This window comes from Lissotriton helveticus, chromosome 12, assembly GCF_964261635.1.
Source record: "Lissotriton helveticus chromosome 12, aLisHel1.1, whole genome shotgun sequence".
In the NCBI taxonomy this organism is placed as follows: Eukaryota; Metazoa; Chordata; class Amphibia; order Caudata; family Salamandridae; genus Lissotriton; species Lissotriton helveticus.
Window position 1 is genome coordinate 751,904,895 of NC_136073.1, and position 20,111 is coordinate 751,925,005.

At 44.9% G+C, this 20,111-nt stretch overlaps 1 protein-coding gene across 2 annotated transcripts in view; it reads left to right on the top strand.

Annotated features, from left to right (window-relative positions):
- The window catches only part of PAQR6 (progestin and adipoQ receptor family member 6), a 147,184-nt gene that overhangs the window by 77,441 nt on the left and 49,632 nt on the right, over positions 1-20,111 (top strand). For both annotated transcript variants that reach the window (XM_078669882.1, XM_078669880.1), the window contains 3 exons: positions 626-828; positions 11,518-11,644; positions 13,451-13,547. In XM_078669882.1, the coding sequence (XP_078526008.1) occupies positions 626-828; positions 11,518-11,644; positions 13,451-13,547 (427 nt within the window). The remainder of the gene's footprint in view (positions 1-625; positions 829-11,517; positions 11,645-13,450; positions 13,548-20,111) is intronic.

Below are 20,111 nucleotides of genomic sequence, written 5' to 3' on the forward strand. Positions count from 1 at the left end.
AACTGGTATGCCATATTCCCTTTCCCCTTGATCTCCACTGTACAGGTTTATGTTCTTGAGCACATCTCCACAATGGATATGAGGATTTAAGTCATGCAATATTTTAATAGGCAACAATCTTTTGACTGTTGCCAGCCCTTCTGAGTAGCCTCTTGAAGGTGACACATGTGATGTGTACAGAGGTAAAACGCCTTTCCTTGCTAACTAGCATAAAACATTTTCTCCACATTGAGTCACATATGAACTTGCTGGGGTCTTGAGGTACTTAGATCCCAAGAGCATTCTGCTATTGGATTACCTTTAAGACAGCCCCTTCCCGCTCTTTATTTATGCTCAAGATTTCTGTCTTTCTTGTTTATTCTGTTAGAAGTTACCAAAGGAAGAAACTTGCTCTCTGCTGACAGGTTGATAATTGGTTGCCAGGTAGGACAGTAAATCCTCCAGACCTTGCTCACATTCTACAAGTTTTCTGGGGTAGTAATTTGGAAGGGGGTCTTCTCAGTGTATTTATGTAGAGACGCCTCTGATGTATGGTTGCCTAAGACATGGCCTTTCATGGCTTAACACCCTGGATGTTACCTAATCCTCATTTAGGGTTCATTTGTTGAAAATCCTTCTCTTGCAGGTACTTCATGTGGCGGTTACTGGTGCTCTCTTATTCGCTGGATTTCACAGATGCCTACAACTGGCCGCTCCTCGTTTACATGATGATGATCTGCATATACCCCTTCACCTCCAGCTGCGCCCACACCTTTAGCAGCATGTCCCCTCGTGCCTGCCATATCTGCTATTTCTTTGACTATGGTGCTCTGAGCCTGTACAGCCTTGGTAAGTCGAATCTTTAAAGACATTTTGTGAGTTTTGTCCAGGTGAGGTGATGGGGAACCAGCCTTCATGCAACAATAACCTTAACGGAGCTTGTGCTCTAAGGAATGGCACGTTTTTCCACAGTTGTGCCACTTGTGGTGCACTCACTGTGATGATTGTATGGAGTTGTTCAGTTGACTTTTCCTAAAAAACAGGGAGAGCCCAATTCACAAAGAATTTGCTGTGACTTACTCTTGGGTCACTCATGACTTACTGCTGAAATTCCCTTAAGAGTAGGCCACACCTACTCACAGCAAAATCTCTGTGAATTGGGCCCATATTTGTTATTGATTCTTGTGATAGCTGTGAGGCATTATTGTCTGATAACAGTTCTGATAATCTTATATACAGTTATACATTGGTTTAGCAGCTCAGTTAGTACTAATGTCATGTTTAACACAGGGAGGGCAGTTGAGTTAAAAATGATGGAAAGGCTTAGTAAAACCTGATGGGAAAGCTAATTTAATACTTGTAGATTGGCTCAGTCCATGGTGTGATATCACTAACCTTGTGTGAGTGGAGTGCTTCTTTTGATTCCTTCATAACACTTCAGAAGATACAGGTGGAAAATGGCAATTTGATCAGATGTAGTAGCCTGGTTGGAATCAATGAGATGTCTCAGTGCTATGATGATACTGGTGGACTGGATTTGCTGTGATTTTTCAGTTGCTGATAATGGAGTAGCCTGTAACTAATATCAAAGATAGGATAGGTGATTAGCTAGCTACACTATTAATGGCCCTAAAAACAAAATTTCCGTATATGTACTCAGTAGCCTTGTTGAGTGCAAGACTCTGGGCAAATAAAATATCAAATACATTTTTAAAAGGTGTAAAAGGACTCTCCTTGCAAAGTAACTTTCGGATGACTTGAATCGAGGTGACGTATCAATACTGCAGAACATACAAAGGAGGGACGAAATGAAATGCACTATCTGATAGAGACTTCTAGCTGCAGATTCCTCACCGTAGAATTATCCCCATGGGTCAGACTGGATTTTAAGTTTTTTGTGTGAGCAGTACCCCTATGCGCCAGTAGGTTTTCATTGTCAGGCTCCGCGCTGCATTGTTGGAGTCGTCGTGTGGGGTACCTATATTGGCGCCACCCCAGGGCACTGATGTTAGTTATTTTCTACCTGATAGAGACATCTAACCGGAGATATCTTACCTCTGAATTTTCCAGGCGTCAGACTGGATCCGGAGGATCTTTCTTAAGAAATAACCCTGCGCTCTGGTAGGTGGCGTCGGTTGGTTCTGTGTGATGTCAGCAGCATCCACGTCGGAAGTGACGTCAGCATTTCCTTTATAGGCGCCACCTTGGCACACTGATGTCAGTTCTTTTCTTTTCGTGTCAGTCAAGCACTGATCTGTGCTGCCATCTGTCACTTTTTGACAGTATTTTTCAACTTTTTTCTCGACTCCTTTTTGTGTGTAGGATGACCTCTAGGAAGACTTCGGGTTTCAAATCGTACAGCGTCTGACATTGCGCTATGTCGGTGACGGAACCCCATTTTATCTGCCTGTGGTTTCTGGAGCGTGACCATGGCTCCCTAGTCATTCTCCGACTGGCGGGCCATGGCACCAAAGGCTTTGTGGGAGCCGTCCCTGAAGCTGTTGCTTACCCGACTCCTCGGACATCATGGTCCTGATTGAGAGGAAGGTCCCGATACCGCTTCAAGAGTCCCAAGTCCTCTTTGCCTCACTCAAGATCGTCAAGGCACTCAGGTAGAGGCACAAAAAACATACAAAATCAAAGCGTGCTTCGACTTTTCCCTGGCTGAGGTGACAGAGGAGCCTTGGAGTCCATTGCCTCGGTCTCCAGAACCTCTGCCTGGGCCAACTCTGCGCCTCCCTGCCCAGTTGGAGCCAGAGCATCCCCCGCTCGAATGAAGGAATTTTATGAAGCCATGCACCTAATTTTTAAGCGGCCTGACTCTGGCGTGCCTTAGGGCCCTGTGGGATCAGGGGGCATAAGTAATACCACTGCGATCTTCTCCGGCACCACTCCCGACACCAATGCTCCCAGTGCCCACTGGTCGTGCTAGCCCTATTCTGATTTCCGACAACAGACAGCCAGCGCCAATAGTCACCAATAGGATCAACAGGTCCTAAGACATTTCCTGAGCCTTATTCTGGAGGGCTAGGATTAAAAGAAAAGTGGGAGGGGTCACTGGACCCTTTAGAAGACCAGCCTTGCGACCAGGATATGGACTGGTATGAGGAATAGGGTGAAGCCAGTAGACTGGATACCTCTCCAGATACTGGCATGCTTTCTCCCCTCCATCGTGGCTATGGAGGAGGGAACAACTTACGCTTATTGGGCTGCATAGGGCGGCTGATATCCTAGAGCTCAAGCTACCCTCAGTGACAGTCAAGACTAACATCTTGACAGAGGCGCTAAAGCCGGGAGCTTCTTCTTCGGAACCCTTGCTCCCTTTTAATGAAGCCCTCACAGACATCATTGTAGTAACATAGTCCAAACCCAGCACAGGGGTTCCTGTGAACCGGACGATCACCCGCCCCCACTTCCTTGCCCACTGGCTACCCAAACATCCTCACTATCCACCCCCCTTTAGCGAGCTTAGCAGGCTACGAGCACTTTCAGTTCACGGTGCTCCATTTTGGCCTTACCAGTGTCCCTCTGGTGTTCACCAAGGCAATAGTGGTGGTTGCAGGTCATTTCCGGTGATCAGAGGTGCCAGTCTTCCCTATCTCCATGACTGGCTGTTAAAGGCAGGCTCGCCCCAGGCTGTCGTCTCCTACCTCCAGACTACAGTGAACCTCCTGCACTCACTGGGGTTCACCTTTAATGTGGTGAAGTCACACTTGACTCCCTCTCAGATGCTCAGTTTAATTGAAAATGTTCTGGACACTGTGCAGTTTCGGGCTTATCCACCTGAGCGGCGAGTCCAGGATATTCAGGATATAATACTGATGTTTCAGCCTCTATCCTTGATTTCAATAAGAATGACTCTGAGGCTGCTGTGCCTCATGGCCTCCTGAATCCTGCTAGTGACACATTGCCAGATGGTACATCCTGGCTCTGCAGTGGGACATGAAGTTCCAGTGGGCGCAGTATCAGGGGCATCTCTTGATCTCAAGGGAACTTCACAAGACCTTCAGTGGTGGCTGACGAACTGCGATTGGGTCTGAGGCAGACCGCCTCCCTTCCCCAGCCACATCTCACAGTAGTAACAGATATGTCACTTCTGGGATGGGGCGGCTATAAGGGATGGGTGGAGGTCAGAGGACTGTGATCTCTGGCAGAATATGGACTCCACATCAAAATGCCGGAGCTCCGAGCGAACTGATTGGCATTGAAACCCTTTCTACCCTCCATCAAATGTAGGCTAGTTCAAGTGTTCACAGACAACACCACCACCATGTGATACTACATAAAACAGGGTGGGTAGGGTCATGGACTCTTTGTCAAGACACCTTGTGTCTCTGGACATGGCTGGAACAGCAGGGCATATCCCTGGTGGTTCAACACCTGACAGGTTCCCTGAACACCCGAGCGAACAAACCTAGCTGTCGATGCCTAATAGATCAGGAGTGGCATCTCCACCCGGAGGTGGTGCATGGTCTCTTTCTGCTGTGGGACGAACCTTGGTTAGATATGTTCACCTCAGCAGAGAACTCGCAATGTCAGCAGTTTTGTGCGCTGGAGTTTCCAAGGCAACCCTCCTTCGGGGAAACATCCTTTACAACGCAACTTTTACCACGCAGTGCTATTACAACGCAGGTTTTACAACAAAAACCATTACAACGCATTGTGCTGGGGGTCACCCTAGGATAGGGAATAGATTTAATTTACTATCCAACACCTTCCCTAGTGTCCACGAGGACTGGAGTTGGAATAGTAAATTAAACGATTCACTATCCAGCACCCCAAAGCGCTATGCGTTGTAAAAACCGCGTTGTAACAGCATGCATGGTAAAAGCATGCGTTGTAACGTCATCCATCCCTCCCTCGTAGAATTTTCATCTCGAGTGGAGCTCAGGCCTCCTGTATGCCTTTCTGTTCATACCACTCCTGCCCAGAGTTCTAAAGAAGATCAGGAATGACCAGGCCCAAGTCATTCTTGTGGCACTGGACTGGGCAAGGAGAGTCTGGTATCACGATCTTCTGCAAAAGAGCATCTTCTGTCGCAGCAGCAGGGGAGGGTTCTCCATCTGAACCTGTCAACTCTGCAGCCTATTGCATGGAGATTGAGGAGCGACAGTTGATAGCTTTTGACCTTCCTCCCGAAGTTTGTAATGTTATTCTGGCAGCCAGGTGTCCCTCCACTACGATGGTATACGCCTGCTGGTGGCATTCTGTCACCTTGCCCACTATTCTACCCTCCTCCACATCCCTCTCAGGAAGAGGAGCAACTCCACCATCTGGACCCAAAAAGAGTGTTGTCTTTCTATCTTGACAGCATAAAACTGTTCCGAGGGGATGACCAACTCTTTGTGGGGTATGTTGGTGTGAAGAAAGGTTGGGCGGTGCAGAAAAGGACCATCTCACAATGGGTCATTCTTTGCATCAAGATATGCTACACTTTGGCAAAGAAGCAGCCTCCTGAAGGCTTAAGAGCTCATTCCACCAGAGCTAAAGCTGCTACCACTGCGTAAGCATGTGGAGTCCCGGTCCTGGAAATCTGTCAGACAGCAATATGGGCATCCCTGCACACGTTTAACAAGCATTACTGACTGGACAGTCAGGTCAGCAGGGACAGCCATTTTGCCTGTTCCGTCCTGCAGGACTTTCCAGCCTGAAACATGTTTGCAGCCCTCCTCCGGGGACGGAATTTCTGTGGCTCGTTGTCGCTATCAGATAGAGAAGTTACTTACCTTCGGTAATGCCTTATCTGGTAGAGACAGTATCTAGCCAGAGATATCTTACCGACCCACCCATCCTCTCAGCACTGCGGACAAGTTTCTAGGATCAAGGTTGTTCCCTTTCAGGGCCCTAGTTTTTAAACACACCAATGTCAGTACTCTTCATCGCTCTGTGTTTCTGGCGTAGAAAGTCGTGAAAAGTAACTGATGTCAGCGCACCGAGTTGGCGCCTATATAGGTGACGCAGATGACGCCAAAGATGTCACGAGAGGAGCCAACCGATGCCACCTACCGGTGCGTAGGGGTATTGATAAAAAAATCTTTTGGATACAGTCTGCTGCCTGGGAAATTCAAAGGTAAGGAATCTTCAGCTGGATGCCTGGAGGGTCAGTGAGCTCCAGGGTTTGTCATCTAGGCATCCATACTTTAACATCTTTCCAGACAAGCTGGTCCTTCACACAAGAGCTTCCTTGCTACCAAAGGTGGTCACTCCCTTTCATGCAGGACAGTCCATCACCCTGCCTACCTGTTCTGCTCTGCCTCATCCCTCTAAAGAAGAGGAGCGAGTCCACCAGCTGGACCTAAAAAGAGTGTTGTCGTTCTACCTTGACCACACAACAGGGTTCCAGGTGGATGAACAACTCTTCGTGGGGTATGTCAGAGCCCAGAAATGGAAAGCCGGGCAGAAACTAACCATTTCCCGATCTATTGTGCTATGCATAAAGATTTGCTATGCACTGTTCAAAAAGCAACCCACTGAGGTTTTCATGCTCATTCCACCAGAGCCAAGGCTGCGACCATTGCATTAGCACGCTGAGTTCTGGTCCTGAACATCTGTCAGGCAGCAATGTGGGTATCTCTGCATACATTTACCAACGACTACAACCTGGACAATCAGTTAGGTACGGATGGACACTTTACCTGTCTTAGTGTGAAATGGTTCACAGACCCACCTCCGGGAAGTTACTTACCTTTGGAAATGCCTCATCTGGTAGAAACTTTATCTAGCCCCAGGTTCCTTACCTACCTGCCCATCCTTCCCGCTCTGCCACCAGATTTCTAGGGTCAAGGTTGTTTCCCTTTCAGGGTCCTAGTCTTTCACACCAGTGGTCAGTGTTCTTCGTGGCTCCGCGCTCCAGTCATGGAAATCTGCAAATAATCACTGATGTCAGTTCACTCGGGATGCGCCAATACAGGCACCATGAAGTCACTTGCGTCGTGGACGACACCACATGGAGCTGAATGATGCCACCAACCCTTCCACAAGAGTACTGCTCACAAAACATTTCCGGATTCAGTCTGACGCCTGGGGATAATTCAAAGAAAAGGAATCTGGGGCTAGATAGAACCTTTACCAAATAAAGTGTTACCAAAAGTAAGTAACTTGTTCTTCAAAGATATTCACTCACAGACATACATGCCCTCAGGCACCCCTTGTCCCACAAACAACCCTTCTGAGCTGAGATACCTTGTTCTTGTCCTCAATGGTTGCATGTGCTGGCATCACTACCTGCTGCCCGTTCTTGGATTGCATCTTTTGTTACCTGCATGCATGCTTAACAGAGCCAGCGCATTCAACTGTTTTTCCAATCTTCCCTTTTTAGGTCTCGCACCTGCGACGCAGCGCAAAGCGCTGTCAAAATGCGAGACCTATAGTCGTCGACTATGCTTTCAAGGGCTCTCAAGGGAGACAGGAGATGGGCACGCGCAGGCTGCAGGTCGGATCGGGTGCGTGCCCATCTCCTGTCTCCCTTGCAATCCTCGTGGAGAAACTTTCACTTTCCCTCCCCCTTCTGCCGTGGGCTCCACTGCCCGCAAACGAGCACCATACACACGCCTCTAAGACCGGCTCCCTGGCACGACCAAGCCCCCCCTGCCCCCGCCAAGAGGAAACGTGCAAACTCACCCGGTGTGGCGCATCGTACACGCGCTCTGTCCGGGAGGCAGCAGGACAAGAAGCGACGAGCTGTGCGCGGGCGCGCAGCGGCAGTAGTAGGGTCTCCCGACCTCTGCGGCTCAAGCCCGTGAAATGACGCTCCCTCTCTTCCGAGCTTTTATTCCAGGGCTGGAGCTCCCGCAGTCAGGTCACATTTTCATCTGCCTGACGCACGTGATGTCAGCGATGGAAGCCCTGTGTGTTTCTTGATGCCTTCCCTCCCTCCCCCCTCCATCCAGCCCCAGCCCCTCTCACGCCATCCGCACCCCAGCCCTCATCCCTATCTATGCTCGTCTCGCAGTGCTCCTCGCTTTTACCCCCCATCCTCGCCCTCCTTCCAGCTCTCTGTGCCCCGAATAGCAGCTCTCGACATGACCGCAGCGCCCAATGACACCGGCCATTTGTTTGTCCGAGAGGCACCCTGCGCGCTGCCATACAAGGGGCTTGTTTGGGCTGATACTGGTCTGTGTTGGGTTGAATTTGGGCTTACACTTGGACAGCTTTGGGCTTCGAATGGCTCTCAGAATCTGGCAATACTGGTCCCAAGTACAGGCTCAGCTCACCTGTGCTAACCGCGACAGTCTAGCACCACAAAACAGCCACCTCTGCAAGACCACAAAATGCATCCATGCCAAAAGACCCGATTTTTAGCTGTCTCCCGCCAGAAACTGCCTCTGGTTCAATAAAGTGAATGGGAAAAAGGCACTCCTCCGATTATTTTTCCCAAAATCTTCCAAGTCAAGTCAAGTCAAGTATAACTTTATTCGGTTAAATTAAAACCACCAAAGTGCATATGATCAATTGATACATTCGTTACAAATCTTATTACATAATGTTAAACAATCTTTAAAACCCATCGGTTACAACGCAATCCTGTCCCACACACTAGGTAATAAATAATCATTAAATAATCATCAATAGATACAGATAATAATGCTAAAAATATGGCAGAAGATCATAAATAAGTCCATTTAAAACATAATCCATTATGCAATTATCAGTCTATTCCTGCACCTAATGGCGGCTATTAAATAGCTTGCAACCCCAAAGCACACCGCAGGCGATGCCAACATTTGTAGATAAACTAACGCTGGTCTAACTTTCCCAAGGTTTGGCCTTTTAGGAGGGGGATAATACATTTCCTGCGCATAGAGTCATAAAACTCACAGAAAAATACCATATGAAGTAGATTTTGATCTGAGAAGTTGTCACAAGGACAGGGTCTTAACAAACCTTCTTTAAAAAACCCTTTCGGGAATGCAAGCAGCCAGGGAACCATGTTATGCTTAAATCTGACTAAGATAAACAGGTGATAAGGCCTGTTTATATATGTCAGATATGGTTGCAACTGATTGGTTATACTCAAAGTGACAAAACTCCTTACTTTAGGTTTCACTAATTCCGTCTTCTCCCTGTACAGCATAGATCTATTCAAAAACTGTCGCTTCAATTCTTTAATCGCCAGTTTGGCGATAGCCCTTGGGCTTGAAAACAGTTCGGGGCAGCCAAGGATGGGCTTCCACTTGTAAGCTCTTACATGTTAGCATGTAGTCCTTGCCGAGGAGCAGAAGCGCCTACAATTCCGAGCCACTCACCCCCTAGGCGCCTCAATTAAGATCTCAAACTGGCAGTATGAGATGAAGCTCAAACGGCATGTGATGATGTCCATCGAGCTTTGAAACGAGTTCCCACCCAACCGTAGCTGCAAGTATTCCTCCCTCTTGAACTACTACAGCAGTACTTATGCCGGGATTTATATAACTTGAGGTTACCCTCGTCACTCACCTGACCCTTTAAGAGGGAGCACGGCCCCTATCTCACCCTGCAGCATAGTTCACCCAAGACGTTTCCGTTTCACCAACCCCGTGCAGTACTACAACAACAACAAAAAAACTACTATAACGCTTTACAAGTTATCGTCTTTAGCTAAACCAATCACCGCACCAGAATGGTCCGGCAGCTCTGTATCGTCCAGTAAACGCTAAGCACATAAATCGGAACACGAGAGGCTGACTAATTAGATATGAGTAGGAACTAAACAGGGTCTTGGCTCCTCAACAGGAAGGCTAAACCAAACTTAACTACAAAGCAATACAACTGCCAGTACTGGAAAAAGATGTTTTCTTTTTTACCTAAACAACAGCTATGAATTAAACATAGCAGTCTGTTCTTATTTTTAATCCTTATTTATTATAATAATTTTTTTCAATCAGAAAGCTTTTTCATTTTTTAAAGAGACATTTCTGTGCATCTACACATTTGAATATACAAAATATACAACTTTATACAAAATTTACAAACACCATATACAAGACAAATTCTGAAAAATGGAACACAGCCACACAAATCTTTCACACTTCAGTCACTCAATTCGTATTCGTATTCCCTCTCCCCTAATTCCCTCCCACCCTCTCCCGCTCAGACCAGGATCTGTGGTTCTTAGCGCCGGGACGCCTAATTGCTGGGGCAGCTGTTTGCGCTCTACCAAAACAATACAATACAATACAATGTGCAGCAACGGCAAAAATAACGTTTTTTCCTGATGCAGTGCAGTATAAAAAACCAAAGTTTAATGAAACAAGCATTTGCAATGCAATAGGTCTCGCATTTACGCGAGTTTGAGCTATTGGCATTGTAAATGACAATGTCTTTTATTTATTTTTTTGTTTTTATAATCATAAATTAAAGGCATTGTCATTTGGAATATTAATAGCTTAAACTCGCATCAATGCGAGACCTATTGCATTGCAAATGCTTATTCTCTTCTGTCAAGAGGTAAGTGATTACAGACAGTGACCAATGGTCGTGGACAGAGGAATGGAGGAGATGAAAAAGAGAAAAAATTAATTTACAATGAGCTTCATTCTCAAATTCAGGACTTCTTAAGTCTGAACTTTCTATATACATCACACATTCCAAAGAGCATATAGCAATCTAAGCATGAAGTTAGGGGTGCTTACTTCATGTTATGTAAAGGGAAAAGCAGACATTTTTGACTCTTCAATAATATTGTTCCTTTAGTATCATCTGCATTTTTCATGTGGTGCTCGTGTTAATACATCTGCGGGGCGGTGGAGGGGGTGTGAGAAAGTGTGGGAAAACTCAGTGTGATGCAGTGAAACAGATTAGTTAAAGATGTTGGGGTAGCTGAGTTAAAGTTGGTCTGACCAGTGGTAGAAAGGGGAATGAAATAGGGTGATCGCTCGAGTATAGAGAAATACTCTATGTTTACTTCACGTGTGACTCTTAGACAAACCAGAAATGGGAAAAAACAGGTGTTATGGGGTGAACAAGGTTCTCTACTTTCTTATGTGCTTGGAGATTGCTATGCAGCCGCGGCCCATGCAGGTAAGAGCATGGGGCAGTTTGGCGGGGGGTGGGGGTGGGGGGGGATTTTGACAGGTGACGATGAGGAAAAATGAAATAATTAATTCATTTTCCCTCATCGTTGTCTGTCGAAATCCCCCCCATCTAACCCCCCCCTCACCCAGCCTCAGCCCGCTCTTACCTGCACTGGGCGCGGCTGCTGCGTTGTGAAACCTTGTTCATTAATGCGTAGGTATATTTGCAAGGAGAATATCTGCTGAGAAACCACTCACACATTTATTACTGACGCTTAAAAAGGGTTCAGGAGAATGGGCTCGAATTCTTGATGGAACACATTGTTATAGTGCAGCCTTCAAATTTCCCTCCTCTCCTGTGATTCTTCGTGTGCGCTACCAAAGATATGCCACCGGCTGCGGCTACTACTCCTCACCAGAAGCAAATCTGGCTGCTTTAAAGGTTCAAAGAAAGAGATAAGTTAGCCTAAGTTTAAATATACAAGATATTGATCTGCTTGGCCTTGAGTTCATGACAACTCATAATGTGGTGTGTTTATGTTTGTAGGCTGTGCTTTCACATATGGAGCCTATACGATGCCAGACCGCTGGGTTAACAGCACTTTACACCAATACTTTGTGCCAGTGGCGGCTTTTAACTCATTTATCTGCACCGGCCTCTCATGTTACTCCCGGTACGTAGGACAACCCAATTGTGAATTCTTCTGTACAAGGTTATGTGTTTCTAAATCCTGCTAATGACGCTAGTGCAGGCATGAGTGGTGTATCGCAATAGGTAGACTGCCTAATACACTAACACTTACCACACTAGTCACGCTAACTAATCCTGCTATGGGAAGAACTTCCAATGAAAACATATGAGGTTGGAACAGTTTGGTTGAGGCGTAAAAGTGGCTGCTCTTAAAACAGTATCATGGCCCTTCTAGCCCCTCATGCTTAGAAAAGTAAGTAGGAGTCATCAATTGCTCGTTTGCTACCAGGGAATCCATCCCATCACTGTGGGGACCAGGCTCAGGGCACAAAACAATAACAACAATTTGAGATCCATGGAAGCGGTTCAAGAAAGAAAATACCCGGCAAAAGTAAAGTAAAAATCATTGAGAGGCAAAATAAAAAAACAGTTGGTCAAGAGACATAATAAATGTTTGTTCAATTTTTGGGTCACAATCTTAGTTTTGCTGGTTGGGGGTGGGTGGGCACCAGATCTGCCATGGACTTGCTAGTTCTGTTCTTCGCAGTATAGAGCGCATACTGCCATTTGCTGGGGGCAGCCTAGTTGCTGATCATTTTTTAATGTTCGTAAAAAAAGCTTTGTAGCCTCATCAGCAATCCTGTATTAACTATTATTCTATAGTGTTGCTTTTGTTAAATTACTTATTGAATATTCCAAATAGCTTTGATAGCATGTAGACTAAATACATTACTTGTTGGGGTTACATTGTGGAGATGCAAAACACGCCTTGCTTTCGCTGCTACTAAAGATGCTTGTATTTAGTTCCCAGCCAAAGAAGTAGTGCTTTTTATGGCATGGAAATCAAGCAGTAATTAGTATGTATGATGGAGCAATCATAAAAGCAGAGTAGTTGGGAGATAGTTGTATGGGAACCTTATAGGAGTGAGCAGCATTGACTTCAGGATTTCCTGTTATCAGTCCCTATCTAAGCACAGAACATCTTTGTTTCACAAAAAGCACAGGCCACTCATCTTCTAGCTGCCATGTTGCCTTAAGTCCTTTTCTACTCCACAGGGACCATAAGGAAGGAGGAGAGTAGTAATTTTCCTCTCCACATGGATCAGGAAAGACCTAGGGAGTGTTGGGTTGCTCAATTTAACCCGGATGGGAAAATTCAAACAAGGTGAAGTTGCTCAAAATAAAGTCAGCAAAAAAGATACATTTATTTTGTGGGCACAATGTCATGGAGATACATGCCTATTGTTTCTCATCATTGACTTCAAAAAAGTTTTTTTTAAATCAGGTGGCTTTCAGCATGGCAGGTCACCCCAAAATGCTGTCAAATTGTCTCCCTGAAGTAAAGAAGTAGACTCCTGTTGCTGTGTTTTTGTCCCTCTGTACCTCCTCAGAATTGCATCTGACATTGAGGTGTCCCTTACAGCTATAGAGAGAAAATTTGAAAGGCAAAATCAATGCATCCTGAGAATGAAATAGTTGGTTGTGCTCTAAATGTAATACGTAGGGTATGCCTTATGCCGCACAGAACCAGCCCCGCTCCCAGCTGGGCTGTGTGCGAGGAACAAAGAAGGGAACAGAACAGTATGGCCTTAACTTGTTTTTGAAGGAGAATGCACCCCAGCTGGCAAATAAGTATTCCCTCTGTGTGAGCTGTCTGTGACAAACCGCTTTGAATGCCCAGTTCCTTTGTACCAAAAGCATGGTTCCCCCAGCAACGAGACAGAGGAACACATTTCGGCCTCAACAAACTTTTCATGAGTTCTCCCTTTTTCCCTCCCTCATGTGACAGATTTTTGGAACTGGAATGCCTGCAGCTGAGTAAAAACCTCCGCATGGCAGCCTTCGTCTACCCCTTCATCTTCGACAATATCCCGCTCTTCTACCGGGTAAGTACAGAAAATTGCAAAGTCAATACGTCTTTGCACTGGTTTCTATCGCTTTGTGTGGAGCAAGAACACTGCAGGGTTGTTGTTTTGCTTTATACGCTTCAGTCCTATTACAGATAACTACTCAAAGCACTGTACCTACATGCAGGAGCATGGAGACAGTTCTATATAGATTGCAGTAACATGGTATGGTAGTATAAAGACAGGACTTGCTTTTTTTTAACCTTTTTTTTACTTAATTCTTTGTTGACAGTCTCATTATAGGGTAGCAGTGGACCACTGTAGTGTGCAGGATATTTGGGGAGCCTGTGTTTTGTACTGCACTTTTTTATCCATCCTACAGACAAATATGCTTTTTTTTGTTATTGTCAATTCTCTTTTGTTTCTTTGTGTATCCTATTAACATTTATGTTCCATCACATCCTCGTGCTAGCCTCTTTTCATGGACTCTAAATGAAACAATGAATATTTTTATCCCACAGTTCCTTTCTCTCCTACACAGTGATTGATTTGGTGTGCATACAAATGTGTGTAACTGTTGGATAAAATTGCGAGAACCATATAAAGGTTGATATCTTAAATTTGTAAAAGATGCCAGTGTTACCTTCATTATACACCAAAATCAACCCATAAATTGGAAAAATGCCTATAGAGAAAAGTGTTCAGCATTCTCTACTCTTTGATTCAAGTCTGGTTACAAGTCTTGTCCAGTTAAGTTTATTAGTTTGTTTCATTAGTTTTACCAAACAACATAGTCAACCAAATTAGGTTAAAAAGTTGCTTTCACAGTAATTAAAATAATTTGCATTGCAATCATAATACAAATTACTCAATTAATTTAAATACCACAAAATGTACATGCAAACATTATTAAACAAAACATATTAAAATGCATAATGTTAGCTTAAAACCTTTCTGTATTAAAAGATTTTCTTATGTTCAAAATGAAAAGAATTTGAGAAAGTGTAATATAACATGATACATTTTGTTGTCATCGCCTCTCCTAAAGATACTAGTTTATACTGACAAATAATTTCTTGGAATTTCAAGAAAATCTTCCATAAAATAATGGCCCATAAAAAATAGTAACATAAAAAGAAAATATGGTCCATGGATTCAAGAGTGATTGTGCAAAGTCTACTGTTTTCAGCAAATCAACACTAGTTTCTGCCAGTAGGGTTGATTGGTGGTAACAAAATCTTTTAAAATGTCTTAACCCTGGCATTTATACTTTTCATCAGATACCTCTGTGCCCTTCAATTTGCTAGATTGCTACCAAACTAAGACCATTTTTTAATCTGTTTCCAAACAGGCCAAACATATTTATGTCCTCTGCACATCTGTCCCAATATTTCCATCTTTGTTGCTGACAGGGTGCAACTGAAATTTGGTGTGGCTCACTGGTTAGAGGCGGCAGACCCGTAAGAAGAGAACGACCCGGGACCAGGGTTCAATTCCCGACGCGGCAGGGTCGTGGACCAGGGTCAAAACGGACTCGATAATTCTCGCCTCGGTTCCTACTCTAACTAGGGAACACACTCGGCAACTCTGGGCATTAAGCTTGCCTCATCTCTAAAACGGCCCCCCACAGACGCCGGGGATGCCTGGTTTCACCTTGGAGATACCCAGAAAGGGACCATCTCACAGGGAAAACCAGGACGGGTTCCCCAGCGGTCTTCAGCGCCAGGATACTCCATGGAGTCGCAGTGCGCTTTACAAGTACACCCACATTTACATTTACATTTGTTAAGCCTGTTTCCAAACATAAATCCCTTTAGTGCTTCGTCGTACATGGATGCTGCTTGGGAGACATTGCAATCTGGTCAGCACAACTAATGCCTGTCTTCAGACAAGTAGCCAGCTTCCTTTCTGCCGCTCTCCCTGGTCAACTCCAGAGAGACAACTTTCAAGGAGTGACCTCCCACCTCACCCTGATGTGCCAAAGAGCCACCATTGGCAAGATATAAGAGGCGCAACATGGATAGCAAAGGCTTCGCAATCCTCACTTACGTCTATTCGGCGGCTAGCAGGTGATCTTCTCGCTCCAGACTCTGCTTTTTGTATCCAAAATGGGAGCATTACTAATGCTAAGAAAAATCATTAGCTTGACCTTTGTGGCTCACACATGTTGAGCAATTCATCGGTGAAGTTGCTTCTGGTGTCTTCCAGAACCTGTGCTTTTGATCCACGAATGCCATCCACAAATTACCTCTATTACTGGCACAATAAAAGGTATGATGTGGATGCAGCACCCAGGACCATTTATTTTATGCACCAGCACTCTGTGTTGTGTATCTGGTCAGATTTTAAGGAGTGGGAAGAAGACAGACATGTGAGTAAGGAATTAAGTTACTCACACACTGTAACAGCTGCTGATCTCTTAGTCAATTGGCTCACCTATATTCCCAATCCTCGCCCACCATCTCTTTTCCTCAGTCGGCTGGTGTGTTTCCAGCCAGCTTTCAGTATTTGGAACTGAGGTTTGAGATGAGGAGTGAATACAACCACGCGCTGCCAGGGACATGTGGGTGGGATGTGCTGGGTGTTTACGTTCATTGCAAGTTTTCTAAATTAGCAATGCAGAATGTGTAGTCTTGCCAAACAAAGCTCATGATTTAGACTCCTTGCTAATAGAATATCCTTTTCACTAAAAGTAAAAGGGTGGACGACAGAAGAGACTCTTTTCCTTACTCAGGATTTGGCAGTAGGTACAAAAGAAACACCTTAAACAAAATAGTCACATCTTTTGGAGGGCTTTAAGAGCAAATATGAAAGGAAACATGTCACATCTGTTGAACTGCTGTAAGGCCATTTTATTGGTTAGGTATCCATAATATGGGACCAGCATTATTTTCTAAGTAGCACCATTTATGGCCATTCTAGTTCCTTATTGTTGAATGCACCCATCGTACGTACAGCAGGCTCTGCATGAACCTGCGTGGTATGCCACCTATAAAAAAAGAATAGCATTATTCTACTCTGTAGGAGTTTGCAAGCAGAGCTGGTTTGTTGTCTGCCACTCCGTCGGCTGTGCTGCAGGCCAATCCCTCCTTTGAAAGTGTGAAGGAGTCTAAACTTCCTATGTCCGCAAGAGCAGTCCCTGGCTCCTCTTACTCGTGTTGCGGGCTCTAACTCTTATTTTTTGCAAATCTTTTTTCAATGAGCCTGGTGAATATGCACCTCTTCTTTAATAAGAGTCCTGAGGTGGTCTAGGAAATGGAAGCCACCTGAGTCGACCCAGCATCTCCTCTCCCAAAACCCACAGTCTGGGATGGGTAGGTTAGGGTTACTCATCCCAAGGATGGTGGACATTGACCGCCTTGGTCTTTGCAGTTTGCCCCTCTGCATGCGTCTGTAATCGCAACATGCACAATGGCAGGGGCAATTCCATAATGTTCATGATTAGTCCCCTCACATAAATGAAGGAACACTTTCTTTACAATGCAAAGGCACTGATACAATAGCCATTAATTTGGCATTACATATGTGGCATTCTGGTCGATTCATCACTTCCAGTGAAAAGCCCCTCTTGCTCACTTCGCAGTGATTGAAATTCACAGAAGTATCTTTTTTCGCCCAAAACCATAAAAGCAGCATAAAATACTATAACAAAAACACAAATACCTATTTCACAAATGGTCTCTCTTCAGCCAAAGCCATAAAACGTGCATCGTCATCACAAAATATACAGAATTGCAAAGTCTCAAGTAAATTTAAAAAGTGTATAATTTCCTTATAATAAAAGCCTCTTTTATCAAATTTAACAACGCATGACGAGTTTCTAGGGAGTTTAAATGCTGCAGGAACACAAGCCCTTCCTTGTAATGGCTTAACTTTGTTTCCAAAGAGGAGTGTTTCGGCTGAATATATTTGGCAAAACAAAATTAGGTGTCACGTATTTTGCTTGGAGACATTATCACAAGGGCGATGTTCTGCTACCAAACCCCTGAACGTAACAGACAAATTTAAAATGCAACGGGGCAGATTTACAAGAAACTGACACATCTCTGCGTTATAGCAGAGATGCATCAGTTTACTTGCATCACTCCAAAAACCCCTTGCGCCACCATAGATGCGTTGAATTTACAATGCGGTGCACCATAGTGCAAGGAGTGACAGATGCGTCACGCATCTGTTGGCGTAAAGGTAGCGCATTGCTGGAATCGCGTTGAAAGCAGGTCGCAACTTCAGCAATGCTCAGGAATGCCTATTCCTATTATGCTGCGTCACTCCTTACACTTGCTTCAAGCAGGCATAAGGTTATGACACAGTGGTGTCGTAGAAGTGGCACAGAGAAATCTTGTCGATTTCACGGCATCACTTTTATGAGGCTTTCTTGCATCGGAACGCCCATCCTGCATACATTATACCAGATGCAGGTATAATGTGGCGCAGGGCTTTTCAACGTGACGCATCTCCCTAGATGCATCGCGTTGTAAAAGTGTCGCAATGTGGCGCATTGTTTACGCCGCCGCTGCATCACAAAAGTGACGGTACGGCGGCGTAAAAGTGTCGCAAGGGGCTTGTACATCTGCCCCTACGTATTTAGCCTCAAAGAGGTAAGATAATACAGCTGAGTGACATCTGTGACCCATACCAAATATGGTTCCAAGTTCTTTAAGTTTGGCACCAGTGAGTAGTTTGCTATTGAAACCTTAGCCTCGGCTTTCTCAAGGTGAACATTTATACAATAATCTAGATAACATTTTTTTTACCAAGCCTTTTTGTTCTGGGTTAATTTCTGCCGTTTTTTTTTTATTTGGACAGCCCAATATTCTCAAAGGTAGTTAATAAGTAGGAAAGCCACATGATATGGTGCACCCCATCTAATGACAATCAATCAGACATGCCTATGGAGTACCCCAACATTTGATCCACAATAACAGGGGAGCAAGGCCAATCAAGTCCTCCAAATAAGGCTTGCCCAGCATTTCATGACAGACAAAAGTAGGAGGTCCCCCTGGAACTGACAACAGTCTACACATAAAGTGGTTCTCAGCTCTCTGGAGGATTTCCACATTAGAGTAACCTCATAAGCCGGCACTGTAAACCCCCACTGAAGTGCATTTGCTTTTATATAGTGTCAGCAACTCAGAAATTCGTTTGTGTTTCAATCTACCCGCCGATCTAAAAATATTCTGTTAAAAGGCTATTTTCAATAGGGGTGTCCAATTAAGGAATTCACTAAAAGGGATGCCTAAATATTTAAAAGATTTTACTTTTGATAAAGGGAAATCCCCCATGACGAAGCGTTTAGATTCGGTGCTAAGGCTGCAGCATGCCATTTTGTAGGATTTCTTAAAATTAACTTGCGGGTCAAAATCATTGATAAAAGATAAAGTAAGTCAAGAAGACGCTGTAACCCATCTGCCCTGTGAGCGACAAGCACAGCGTTATTTGCATAGAGCAGAATCTGGATTAGTTTGTGCCCCATTCGCAGGATATCCTTACCATTTTTGCTAGGGGTTGTTGAATCCTATTTATATAGAACAAGGAAAGGGAAGGGGCCAAAATGCACTCTTGTCTAAGTCCTCTGGTTGAGCTGATGCGGGGAGATCATTCGCCAGAAGAATCATATGCACCCTTAAAATGATGGTTCTAAAACCATAGAAAGGGGTATGGCGCAGCGGCCACGGTGCCTGACTCCGGACTACAGGGTTCACGGTTCAATCTCCAGCGCTGGCGGCAGGTTAGCCTAGCACCATGTGACTCTGGGAAATAGCTTGCTTAATCTTCCTGATGGCCCCCAGCACCGGGACACCTCTCTGGAGGCAGCTATGTGCTTTGCAAATGCTGGCATTCTTATATTATATTGCACTTCCGACAAAACCTTGGGGCATATTATCAAGTACGGGCGATACATTATCGCCGCTTTTATCGGCAGGAAACTGCCGATAAAGCGGCGATAATGGGCTTGATAATATGCTCTATGAATTCCTATCGAAGCCCATGTTAGATGTCTTCACATCTAACATGGGCTTCGATAGGAATTCATAGAGCATATTATCAAGCCCATTATCGCCGCTTTATCGGCAGTTTCCTGCCGATAATAGCGGCGATAATGTATCACCCGTCCTTGATAATATGCCCCCTTCTTTTCTTTTACCCAGTCTTCAAGGCGGGGCAATAAAACGCGTTCCAGAATCTTTACACTAGAATCTAGTGATTATATCAGCCTATAGCATGAGAGCTGAGATCTATTACCTTTTGTAAAGATAGGGACGATAATAGCCAACCTCCAAGAATCCGGGATAGGGCCGGCCACTGCAGATCAACAATAATTTGTCAGTAAAGAGCCCCAGAAATTCAGGTCAGTCTTAAAAATGCCGACTGGTGTGCCATCTGGGCCTGGGGCTTTTCCTGATATGCACTTTTTAATGGCTAAGGAGACCTTGTAGGCTGCAATAGGTTTCAACTGAGGGTCTAACTGCTACCATTGCAACACATAGTACCCCTACACTATCCAACACTTACTACCTTACACCTACTGTTGAACCCCCTGGAGTTAGAATAGTAATTTGTACCCCTACACTATCCAACACTTACCCTACTGTTGCACCCCCT